A 13,330-nucleotide genomic window follows, 5' to 3' on the forward strand; every position below is an offset into this window, starting at 1 on the left:
GTCCTTGCACAGGGAATGTCCCAGCCAACACGGATGAGGTGGATAAGAGCATTTGCTTAGAGATCTTCTAAAAACCTGTTCCCTCCTAGCAGTTAGACAGCTGTTTGTGCCGTTTTATTCTTTCTTCACTTAACCTTTCATGTGATTTGGAGTTTTTGGTCTCATCTTAAAGCTTTCTGCTTTAGCATAAAGTTGTTTCTGCTATGTGCTGCTTGTGAACAGGCTGGAAACTGACTGCCCTTAGCATCTCGCATGACGGGAGGAGAGCAGCCAAACCAGGAGTGTCATATCCTCTCTTGGGGAGTAGGCATGGGGAGCTTAGGTGGCTTCTGCACATGCCTGTGCCCCAGTCAGCTGGTGATGTTTGCCAGAGCCACTGCAGCAGAAAGATTTGCAAACCATACAGATGCTAAGAAATTAGTGTCTCTGCCAGACAGTTACTCAGAGACAAGGAGAGCGTAAGGAGCTGTAGGCAGGAACAAGCACTGCATGAGTATGCTCTGTTACCTGTCCAGAAACGCAGCGCTCTGACTTGTGTAATTTCATTTCATCCTAATTAGATTATCTCAGTTAGCATTAAGCACAGCTGCAGGTATTATTTTTAGCTGTTGTCCTAAGCAGTAGTCTGAGGAGAGCAGTGAGTGTTTGTACTGCATCAACTCTAACACTCCCTCGCTGCAAAAAACCTCCAAACCAGCACAGGTGCCTGTCGGCTTCAGTCAAACCAGAATCAGCTCAGTGACAGTCAGTAAACCCTTTCCCATTTCTAATGAACTTAAGGGGCATTTTGCTGTCAACACTTGCAATGAAGGATATGATTCTGATGTTAGCTGGGCGGCTGTGATTCAGCGCAGAGGGCACCAGGGAGTGGGGAGGCTTGGGGGTGCCAGCTATTCCCAGCCAAGTGTTCTGCTCAGGGCTTGCTTTGCACAGTGTTTTGTTAGCTGCAGAATATTGCTTTTCCTGCAGCTGGGCATTTTATTAGGAAAAATGAAATGCAAGAGAACAGTGCCCTTTCTGCCTCATTTTTCTTCCCCTTGTTTTGTTTTTCTGGGACTCTCTGGACTGTATTGGAGTTACCAGCTGGTGCTGGTAAATGAGGGAAATTGGGTTTTGTGACCAAAGGAGGACTAAGAAATGAATGCCTGGACATACAGCTTTGACTTCCATCTCATGGCCGTGTATCAAAAATAAATAGTGCCCCAACCTCTCCAGTGATATGGGGTTTTCTTAGTATTGATTGTGCACTCCTGGGCTCCCAGCCAACCCTTTGATTTCAAAGTTACCACCAGAAATAAAGGCTGCTCCTACTGTGGAGGGGTTGACAGCGAGAGTCCATACATTTGTGGCGTTGCTTGCAAACTGCTAGATGTAGTGCCTGAGAGACACACAAGCAGCTGAACTGCTCAGCACATGGCTAACATCAAATTAATGCCATTATTTCTGAAAGCAAATTCCTGCTGCAACACAGTTACAGACAATCGATGTTCACATTCATTGCTTTTGCCAGCCTGATACAAGGTAATTTAATTTAAATGCCCAGATGAGAGAGAAGCAAGAGGCACTTCTTAAAAAAATGAAAATAAAAGCCCACTCTCTTCATACGTATAATGCCTGCTTGAAGGAACAGATTAGCAGCTATACAGTGCAATTGATTCGCAAGAGCCCATGGATTTCAGTGGAGAGCTCTGTTTAAAGATCAATAGGGAACGCTACAGCATGAGTGCTTTTGCCACTTAGGTATTCAAGCAAATGCTTCATGTTAATTCCTTCTCAGGCTTTGGTCTAGGGCCAGTAGGGTTTGGAAGGGCATTTGACTGGGTTTCAGAGAGCAAGCTGGCCATGTATGTCTTTGCCTTTACTTCATTAGGGAAATCCTGTAAGAGAATTACAAATACAGACCCTCTTTCCAAAGTTGCTATGGCTGCAAAGGCAGCAATGTACTCACGCTGGCAAGGCCAGCAGCCAGAATCAGAAGTTTTACTAAGTCTTTGCTTCTTTGCTAATTGCATGACCTTTTTTGAGGTTCTCCTTGTATGATGCAAGTGTTTGTTCATTTCCACCTCCCAGGCTGCCCTCGAGGTCTGTGTTTGGCTGTGTCGCATGATTTGGGAATGTACGAGTAGTGAGCTGACGGTGGGGAGACTTGTCCCAGCGTGGAGTCAGGGAGGCTGTCTGCTCCCTAGATTTTAACTGCAAGGCAAAAAGAAGGCAAAAAAAGCCACAGGTGTTTTTCAGTGGAGTGCCATACCGGCAGAGGTCTGGTGTTCTGTCTTCCCAACCACTCACATCACTGCTTGTGCTCTGGGACTGATTTCTTAGCTGTGCAACTGCCACTAGCCTCCTAGTTAGAAAACTAACCAGGCTAACATGGAGCACCACTGTAGATCTCTGTTTAATCATCCTCTCCAATGCAGACCTGTAGGGTGAGACCCAAATGGCAGATGAAATCAGTTTAAAAGCTTTAGGCTTTGCATGGGACAATATTGTTCTTAACATACCACATTTACAGTTTTGGAATCAGGCTCCATCCTGGGTCAGAGTACCCATCTGCAGTCAGAAAACCACTGGGGGTGTTAACAGAGTAGTCCATGTTAACAGAGTGGCCATAATGAGTGATCATACTAGAGCCACCAGTGAGGTTAGGATTTGATCTGTGTTGCAAGTTAGAGTCATTCTGAATCTTACCTTGCTTTGTTATTTATTTATTCATTATCATTTATTTATTCATTTTTATTAACCTCTTCTGTGTCCCTTTGGCTATGGTATTTGAACAACTCCTGTGGTTGCAGAGATCTGTGCCTCAAAGAGGACTGGACTAATATACTGCAACGTGCTGGGTGCTCAGGGCAAGCCAGGGCTGAATGGGCTCTGTAGAGTGGCTGTAATCCAGATTCCTGCCTGCTTTCCCTTGAGCTGCTGAGAGCCCCTTCTGCTTTTGTACAGGGAAATCCTGGCCAGGTTACTTTGGAGTTGCTGTGTGAATTTTACCAACCACCTGGATTAATGCTGGGATTGTTTTCTTGCTCTTACAACTGACTGCACTGGAAAAGAGACTGTGCATTGTAAACAGTATTTGCAGAGGTGGTTACCCCCTAGCTCTTCACCCAGCAGTTATCCTAAGTTAGGCACTTGCTGACAGGAGGATGCTGGCTGGGACATATCACCTTAGGGCTGTTGTATCTTGCCAACTTGGTGAGTGCCCTCGAGGCTGCCAGTGTTCCTTGAAGGTGTGGTTGCATTTTGAGACTCCTGCACATATCAGGTGTAAACAGGATATTTTCCCTGCATAAGTAGTAAAGCAGCTGTTAAACACAGTGCAGCCAAGGCTGGTTCTGCACTCCCAGTGCTTTTCCTGGTGACATGAGCTTGAGTTTTGCAGCTCTCTGAACCTGCTCAGCCTCCTGTTTAGCAAGAGACAGGTAGGAAAGCCTGGAACCAGCATCCGTTCATGAAATAAATGGAGAAGGGGTGAAGTGAAGAGTAATCTGGGTTAAATATTGAATACTAGGAATCGTTCCTTTAAACTTTCCTTCTCCTCTCTGTCATTTTCTTCATCCTTGCTCTCCTAGGTGTCCCAGCTGCTGGCTACGACACATTGAGCAGATCAGCCCTAGAGCTTCTGACCTTGTTGCTTGGCACAACCTTTGATTCACTTTTAACACTCATCTAAAACCTTATGTTCATCTTGTTTTTACCATATAACCTTGTGTCAAAGCCACACACGACAATCTGTTCCGCAGTGGTTTCTGTTTTCTGCTCTTGCTTACAAAGATTGAATGCTTCATAATGGTGACTGCCTTTCCCTGGGTGGATGTTTTCTTTTTCAGACATCTCTATGTGATATAATTGGTTCTCAGCTGTGTTTCCTTCTTGCAAATTTTTGCTAGACCCTGCTTTGGGAAGTGGGAGAGAAGGTCTCTGGCTCTCAGTAACATGCTGATACACCAAAATGAGATGCTTGGTTTGAAGTCTGAAAATTACTAGCAACTACTGAGAAATGTGGTGACTGAGGCCCCAGCGAGGACTCGGTTGGATCGCCCAATTTACTCAGTGGCAAAGCTGTTACTGGTTTCAGCCAGGTAGAAACAAGCTTTTGTATTTGGTTCAGAATTGGGTATTTGGGAAGCTACCCTCAAAACCCAGGCCTTAAATGATACACTGGTAGCACAAGGAGTGCCGTATAAGTGCCGTCTTTTATATTCATAGCCCTTTTATTTTCGTGACAGGAAGTGAATTTCTGCTATGCAAGGGTTTAAAATAAACTGGCAAGTAATGTTTGGCCCCTGTTTTTCCTCTGGGGTAACTCATTTTTGCAATCCTTTATTTTCCAGTAAGAAACGATTATACGCTTTGTGTATAGTCTTTCTGTACAGTAATTTTTCATGATGACATGTGCATTATGGTCTCTATCACAGAGAATAAAGCAAAGCTCTTGACATCTGCAGTAATAATGAAAAGGGTGGGTTTTTAAAGTCTGCGTTGATACAGAAATAGTCTATGTTTTCGGAGTACACAGTTCTGAAATGTGGATGTATCGTAGTCAAATTCGTATCAATTGTTCCCACATTTAGCTTTGAAGAAGGCATGGAAAAATATCTGCTTTTTGTAATAAGTTTAACATAGCAGTCTAATCATTTCATTAATCGTTTCCTCCCCAGGATCACATTTTCAAAGCCATGTACAATCATTTAATTGTGTGCCTCCTTATTAATATTAAACACAATTAAAGTCCCACTCTCACTTTGAAAATGCACCCCTTGTGGTAAATGCAGCCTCCATGCAGAGCATCCCAATATCACAGCAGTTTTCCAGCATTTCTGCTTTCCGAGTCCTGGGGCATGGACTGTCAGTGCCGTTACCTTACCTGTGTCACCTCTGAAATGCAGAGCAACACAATGCTCGTGGTTGTTTGATTTGGCCATGTCTGGCTTTTTCAGCCAACCATTGGAGGTTTTACATTGTGATTAAATAATAATCCAAGAGGTTGTTTCTTTGAGAAAAAGTTAAAAAATAACAGTAATATCATGAGTGTGATGTGGTACCAGCGGTAAGACCTCTGTTATTTATCGTTTGTTTACTCATCCCTCAAGCAGCGGAGAGGAAAGCTCCCATAATGTGCTGTCAGAGAATGTGTCTGCCAGGAGATAAGCAACTGTCTGCTTTAGTAAGCACCAGATTACAAAATGGCCTTCGCAGCTACTGTTTCAGCCTCCCTGAAAACACAGCCAGTTTTGAACGCCAGGAAAGTCTTACTGCTCAACATAGGATTTTCTACTTCATCAGCAGTAAAGGAAGGTACACGTGTGGGGCAACCTGCCAGTGCAGTTCACTTCTGCACAGGCTGAGCAGTGGCCTTTCAGCATCCTCCTGCATCCACCTAATGCTGGTGCAGGCAGCTGCCAATGTGGGGACTTCGGGTCCCGCCTATGCGATAGCTGTGGTCCCAGCACTGGTGGGTGCCCAGAACGAGCAGTGTGCCATGACCTATATGTCACAGGGTGTTCCCTAGAAAGCATAGGAATAGAAATAGTAACTATTAACGTACATACCCATGCCTATATATTTATATTTATGTAGAAATATACATGCAATGTGTACAAAAAGGGAATACTGTGGAGTCGAGCACAAAATGGTGCCGCTATCCTAACCCACCTTCTCTTCCCATTTCCCCAACCTCAAAGTCTGGGTTGTTGTTGCATGTCAGCTGTCATCCTGACTTTTTAAAAACTTAGGAGTTTGATTTGGCAAAAAAAAAAAAAAAAACCAAAATAAAAAAACAACATACAGAATTCATCCCATCTGTGGCCATTGCCAGTGCCTGTCTAGAACTGCTTGTGCTTCTTAAACCCTTTCATGGCTTGTCACTGAAACTGTGCAATATTTAAAGCCATGTCAGATTATCCCTGTTTTCTAAGTAGTATTAACCTGACAAGGTAAAGACATATAATCTTACAGTTGCCTGACAAGCTGCATTATTTGTACTGTAATGTTAATTTGTGCTGAGGCTTCATGGTTAGTTGTAGTTAGGTGTATGAAACCTGACAATTTTCCATAACTCCAAATAAAAACAGGCTCCTTGATCAGTTTTTCACATAGAACGCTTGATTCATCTCTTCTGACTTAATTTAGTGCCAAATGCTGAGTTTAACCTTTCTCACAAGTATTTGTTTTCAGGAAGGCTGATGATATCAATAGCAGAAGGGAGATGGATGGATAGATGCTGAAGTGGACTGTCATGATTTCTCTTTGTCTGGAAGAGAGATGCTTTCTTTGTAAGGGCAAAGAGGATTTTTCCGTGGGCAGAGATGATCGCCAATGACTGATTTATGGAGGTTGTTTCAAGGCAATCATATTTCTAAAGTTTACTCCAGCTTCGATCCAGTATTTAGTTCGTTAAGGTGTTGACACAATTTTGCTGACTTTTTTCTTAAGTGGATTATGCTCACAGCCAGTTTTTCAAAGCAAACAGATGGCTTTTCAAACAGAGCATGCCCACAGATTGTTTTTTCTGTGGTCTCTACAAGTATGACAGTTCTGTCAAAGGGGGCTGGTTTGTCGTTAATTTTCTTGTGACAGATGATTCAAAATAATTTTTGTTCCTTGAGCTTGCTCAAATGAACCAGCTGTTTAAAAATAAAAAATACAAGGAGTCCAAGACACAGATCAGTTGGTCTGTACATGAATGGAACCGCACTGTTTGGATAAGTCCATTTCTGTTTTTAGATCACTGTGAAATAAGAATGTCTTCAAAATATTGGAAGTGTGCTCAGGAGGAGTGTTTTTCTTCTTGGAACCTGAAGACACGTTGTGCATTTCCTCAGCTGAAATCTCTGCTCTGAATTGCCTGGTTACTTAAATGTGAAATCAGAATATGCATAAGGGAGAGCGGGTGGCTCATGGGGTGTGAAGTCCCTTGGCTTCTGGGGACTTCGGTCTTGGCAGAGCAGACTCAGGCTGCTCTCGAGCGCGGGTGTATCAAATCCCCAGTAGCTTCCCTTAAGTGAGCATCTCAGAGAGTCTCCTAGGCAAAGATACAGTTTGTAGGCCACCCTGAGAGAGATTTCCATGCTTTGCCCTCAACCTGAGAAGGATGAGGAGATATGAAGTCAGCAACATACACAGCTGAAGCTCTGTGAATACACATAGAGCTGTATTTATCTTGCGCTGCTGCATGGTGGGAAGTCCTCTGTGCGTGGTGTGGGAGTGTTCCCACTGCCCGGGGAGATGGTGGCCATGCCAGAGCAGAGAACAGGCTTCTAGAAGTCTTTCCCCATACACCACAACTAAAGGGACACCAGGTGCTTCGGGGTACGGGGCCTTCATCATCATCATTTTACCTCTCTCTTGCACTGGCTCTCCCATGTTTTGGGCTTAGTTGTTCTTGGTGCTGTAGGGATGTCTACTTTGAGTTGCTTCTAGTGCCAAGGGGATTTTTCTGTCCTTCTGCATGAGTACATAGTGCCAGGATTTGACTTGGAGAAGTTAAGGCTGCAAAACATCGTCACACCAATTTTGTCTGCTTGTTGGTGGAGCCTTTGCTGTCTTCAGTCCCGTGTGCATGATAAGAAAAAGTAGCAGCCCACTGCAGCCAGGTCTGTTTCATCCTAAAAACAAACTAAAACTACATTTTGTGTATTTTACCACCCTTTTTGATAACATTGTCACGTCATTCATGATACTCCTGTTGGATCTCTTTGCTTATGCTGCAGTGTGTTGTCCCTGTCACTACAGCACTAATGGCACAATTCCTCTGCTATTTGCAGACAGTGAAGGAGACAGGAGCATGCTGGGTGCTCAGGGCAGCTACAGGACTCTTGGATTCCTGCCTACTACCTTTAGCCATAAGCTCAACCACTGTCCTAAAAGCAAGATCACAGCTATGTGCAATATATGCTGTGTAAATTATTCTTGTTTTGCTTTTTTTCAAACCATGTCTCCTTGCTGGATCCCAAGCTATTTATCTGTGTATTCCCATGACTCTCATACTGCCAAGATAAAAATCTCTTCAAAAGAGCTTCATACCAAATAGCACTGAGGCACTCATGCAGTCCCAGTGCTTTTTGTTATTCTCACATTCAGTTGGATTCCCAGCATCTGGGTAGTGATTTGCATTGTTCAGCAGGGACAGATTCATGTCACCAGGAGATGAGGCAATCACACTCTCAGGCGCGGGCTGCCATCCCTGGGTGACGTGGTTTCCCACGTGGTGTTTACCAGTGCAGTGGGACTTGCAAGCCACTATTGTTTCTTCCTTGTGAACACTGTTTGTGGGGGCTCAGGCGGTGCGAGTCCAGTGCCAGGCACTGGTGAAGAGCGAGCTGTGCTCATCCTTCCTTTTAGCTTTGGGGAAAGGGAGAGCAGAGAGAAGCCGCCGCTGATGGAAGGTGTTGTGCTGTGTGACTCTTCCAACACATTTGGTTTGTTTTGAAAACCGAAGGAGGGTCGGTGATCAGTCACCCCTCCAGCGTGTCCCGGGTCCTGCTGTAGTACCTGTTGTCTCCCCTGAGACCCCACAAAAGCGCCTGTGGTTTGCAGGAGGTCAGATTAGGTTGCAGGGATGCAAATGTGACATTTTGCTCAGTGGAGGTATTCCTTCTCAGTACGCATATAACCAGCTGCAGCGGGTGGTGTACTTCAAGCTGTACTTTGGGTGACATTAGGAGAAGAGCAGCTCGAGTTCTTAGTGATACTGAATTTTAATAACCAGATGCATCTCCTGGCTCTTATTTATTTGTATTTTCCAGCACCAGAATCTTGTCACTTCATGGCACTTGAGGTATCAATATTGCATAAATATTCATTTTGGCATTTCTGAACACCAACTCCTTAATACAAATTTCATGAAACACATTTTTCCTGATAGTTACATCCTGTCAGTCACCTCACCTTTACGTGCTTTGAGAAGATACAGCAGCAGACCGCTGCCCGTAAAGTCTCTCATTCCCATTCGCCTGCTCAAAGGTCCCAAACAATACAGTTCAGTTGGCTTCACTGTAATGCTACAGGATGCTGTGTTTGGTACAGGTGTGCAGCTTGGCCTGCCTCTGCTAAAGGGGGGCCTAAGGCTAGGTAGCAAATCTGGGTGTGAGGAGGAGTGGGTAGCAAGCATCTCACAGCTCATATGGGACCCTTGGCTGGGAACACACAGTCATTGCCATGTGGCATCTGATGCCAGGACACAAGGATGGAGCAGTGGCATGGGGAGGGGCTTCCATGGGCCATCACTGCCCTGTCCCTGGCAGGTCCTCACTGTTGACTGTGGAAAGGGAAATGCCTTCAGCCACAGGCTTCTTAAGGCCAGGTCCAAATTACCTCCCAAGGGGTGACCTGGAAGTGGGGGGGAGTCTGATGCCTGTCCTGCTCACCCTGCCCATTGTGCTGGCTGCTGCCTTACTCAGTGAGCTTGGTGTTGGGCTGCAGAAGGAGCTTCAGTCCCTTCCCAGGGGCTGGCATTCTTGATGGGAAGAGGGAATTTGAGACAGGACCTGGGGCAACAGCAGGGCAGAGACACAAGAGCAGTATTGCTGCTTTTGGTCCTGAGCGTTGTGTGTGATCCCTGACTCTCTCTTGCTTGTCTGTCTGTGCATCCTCAGGGCCAGGGAGATCTCCTGAAGAACGCCAAGAACGAAGCCCTGGAGAACATGAAGCAGATCCAGCTGGCGTGCCTGTCGTGTGGACTGAGCAAAACTGGAAGCGGGCACACGGATGCCAAGTCCAAACGGTGCCTGGAGGCAATACAGGAGAAGGATACCGGAGATGAGAACGGGAGGCTGTGAGGGGCGGCGGAGCTGTTGCATTTGTCACAGATTTCAATAACTATTTTTTTAAAGCATTTAAAAATTCACACAGGAGTGCCCTCTACAGGGTGTCGATAGTATTAAAATCCTCACAATGTCAGTATTTTAATGCAGTTAATTTATCTAAGTTAAACTCTGGTAGTGAGATTTCTAATGAAGCCGAGCTGTCTGTATGCAAGTGCGCGCATGTGTGTGCACATGCAAATCCTGTAGACGCCCTTTCATGCATTACATTAGCCATTTGCTAATTTATTCCTTTGTCATCTTTGAGTAGGCCTGTTCATTCTGAAGATCAAAACAAATAAGGAGTAATTGTATCAGTTTTGTGCTTTATTTTACTCTCCAGCTTTTATCATTGAACTTATAGGTTACATTACTGTTACGCTGTTTAAACAAGCAAATAGAACCAATGTCACCGACAGCTGTTTTTGTGAGGGCAACACCAGTGGTTTGCTGCAGACCCTGAACATGATTTTTAGTGAATGACTCAAACCAAGTAAATGAGATATTAAATGCTCAGAGTTGCTGGATAGATTATGATTAGATTTGAGGTGTATATTTCACTGAGTTTTAGCAAGCTGCTCTTAAGGGTACACCCAGATAGCATGTACTAATGTAAGAACTAGCTGATTTATTTCATTCTGGTAAATCATTGCTACCTTGTAGATCTGCAAGACAGCTACAGCCTTTGCTGATAAGCATTAACTCGTGTAGTAATGAACATAGCTAGGCAGCCCTGTAGTTACAAGGAGAGCTGTGAATGTCCCTTGGTGACCATGAACTCTGAAGGTGAGCTTCAGGCTGATCCAAAACACCCAGTGGTGCCAGTATTGGAAAGAAGGTTTTACAGATTTCACAGACTATGAGCTTTACTGACAGAGGTGTGAGAGGTCAGACCCCACTTGCTGCCTTCTGCTGAAGATACTGAAATCAATTGGATGAAGCAAGTAGGATCTGGCCTTATGTTGTGCTAGAAATTCGAAGCAAGGCTGCAGAACTGCTACAAGTGTAGTGTAGAGAAATAGTTTGGGGGAAAAACCAGGCTACCAACATTTTTGTGCAGCAGTTACAAATATCCTGACACATGTCATATGTTGAGGGTCGTTCTAAGATTGGATGCCTCTTTGTGCCGCTGTAGAGAGGAGACAGAGAATGTCACGAAGCAATGCATCCTCATCCCTCCCGGTGTCCAGCTCATGTATGCTCACAACATTCATTTCAATCGTTTAAGTACTGTGCCCGAGTGTAGTATTTGTGTTACCTTTAACAGGACTAAGTGTTTTATGGTTATAAAAAAAAGACTATATTTATTTAAAGCATTGCTTTTATTTTGAAAAGCTACTTTTTAAATTAATTTGATTAACAAATATGCTAATTTTTCTGAACTTAACAAAAAGTAATTGCTGAAAGTTTGACCATTGGAGAATCTTATATAGCTATTGTGTTAAGTTATTTTTGACTTCTTAATAACACTATTATGTTCATGTTGCACATTACTGAGAGAGTAAAGCTATGAAACAACTTTGACCCATGTTTTTAAAGTGATTTAACACCGAAGGTAACTAGTGAGACTTAGATAAAGGTGGGTTAGAGTGGGTAACTTGCTTGAGAGACTGTCGTGCTCCAATACAAACCGTATTATTGCAAAGGTTAACTCAGGTGCCTTAAATACCATTTCAGTAAAACTTGCCATACTTGTTCAGATCCAGCCCTAAATCCTCTGTTTATCCCTCCATTGGATTATGCGTGTGTCTTCATCCTTCACTGAGGTCTGGAGAGGCGTGTCTCTTGTGTTTCAGGCAAGGCATGAAGCCCAGATCGATGGTGTAAGTGTGCACGTTCACATTTTGCCTTCCTTGGTTACCTTCCTGATTTCATCATGGGCTGTGTTTATATGAAAAACAGCACATGGCCTTCAGTATTTGCTGTTACAGAGGGTGGAAACTTAACCTAGCACTACCAAATGTGAAGGATCAGCCTTTGGAAAGCATCTCTCTTGGGGGAGGTTGCTTCAGGAAGGGTGGGTGTCTTGACTTGGTGATTCATTTTAACCTAGAAATAGATTGATTTTTCTCAATTTAAACAGCTACCCTAATGCCTTAACTGCTGGCAAAATACCTCCTAGTCCCCCTTCCTTCCCTGATGTTATAAACAAATTAACATAAAATTACACAGAGAAAGGCTTGCTTTCTTTCTCTGCTTATGTGGAAACAGTACCACATAGCTCTCACTCTATATGTATTTGCAGAACCAGAAGATAGCAGCTGGACATAGCATGCACGCACACACCTTTCATGCCATGTTTAGCATTCATCTTGTATCCAGTGTCAGGGTTGTGCTGCAAGGCCCTGTGTGTCAAAATACAGAGAATATAAGACCTCAGGCACCCTGGATTGCCCCAAGGAGCTGGGTTTGCTCCAGGCACTGGTGTGCACGGCTCTGCAGCCGGAGCAGCTGCACTCTCCCTCCTGCATGAAGAGAGGGCTGGCAGCAAAAGCTCATCTTGCCTTCCCCTGTGCCCCTTTGAAGTCACTGGGAGTGGAAGCGGGTGATAAAGCAGCAGTCAGTGTAATAAGAATTCAGCCTTGAAGGAGAACACATGCAAAAAATCATACCCAGCATCAGTACTGAGAGCAGCCCTGTGGAGAAGGACTGGGAGTGTTGGTTGAGGAGAAGCTCAACATGACCCACAGTGTGCGCTTGCAGCCCAGAAACCAACCATGTCATGGGCTGCACCAGGAGAAACATGGCCAGCAGGTCAAGGGAGGTGATTCTCCCCCTTCACTCTTGTGAGACCCCACCTACAGTACTGCATTCAGCTTTGGAGCCCTCAACACAACAGTGATGTGAAGCTGTTGGAATGAGTCCAGGGGGCCATAAAGGTGGTCCAAGAGCTGGGGGTACCTCTGCTGTGGAGACAGGGTGAGAGAGCTTGGCTTGTTCAGGCTGGAGAAGAGAAGGGTCCGGGGAGACCTTAGAGCAGCTTCCAGTGCCTAAAGGGGGCCTACAAGAAACCTGGAGAGGGACTTTTCACAAGAGCTTGTAGGGACAGGACAAGGGGGAATGGTTTTAAGCTGACAGAGGAGAGATTTAGATTATATATTAGGAAGTACTGTGAGGGTAGTGAGACACTGGAACAGGTTGTCCAGAGAAGTTGCAGCTGCCCCATCCCTGGCAGTGTTCAAGGCCAGGTTGGACAGGCCTTTGAGCAACCCAGTCTAGTGGAAGGAGTCCCTGCCTGTGGCAGGGCTTGGAACTAGATGAGCTTTAAGGTCTCTTCCAACCTGAACTGTTCTACGATCACCAGCACATGAGGGACTGACGCCTGGCCTTTCAGGAAGTAGTTTGTGACATAGCCAGCTTCTTGCAGTGGCACAACAACCTTCTCTGGGCCCTGTGCTGGTACCATTTGCCTGATGTCCCACCTGAATGGGTGAATGTTATTTATATCACTTCTGGGGAAGTGATGTCAGGAAAGGGTTACAGGTATTTGCAGTTGTTTACGGTGTGCTTTAGCAACTGGGAATCAG

General features: G+C 44.9%; 1 protein-coding gene across 1 annotated transcript in view; it reads left to right on the forward strand.

Annotated features, from left to right (window-relative positions):
* The window catches only part of PLCL1 (phospholipase C like 1 (inactive)), a 210,911-nt gene extending 199,584 nt beyond the window's left edge, over positions 1-11,327 (forward strand). Inside the window, exon 6 of the mRNA XM_030488131.1 lies at positions 9,597-11,327. Coding sequence (XP_030343991.1) covers positions 9,597-9,779 — 183 coding nt within the window. The 3' untranslated portion in view covers positions 9,780-11,327. The remainder of the gene's footprint in view (positions 1-9,596) is intronic.
* Positions 11,328-13,330: the final 2,003 nt, after the last annotated feature.

This window comes from Strigops habroptila, chromosome 5 (assembly GCF_004027225.2).
Source record: "Strigops habroptila isolate Jane chromosome 5, bStrHab1.2.pri, whole genome shotgun sequence".
NCBI classification, from domain to species: Eukaryota; Metazoa; Chordata; class Aves; order Psittaciformes; family Psittacidae; genus Strigops; species Strigops habroptila.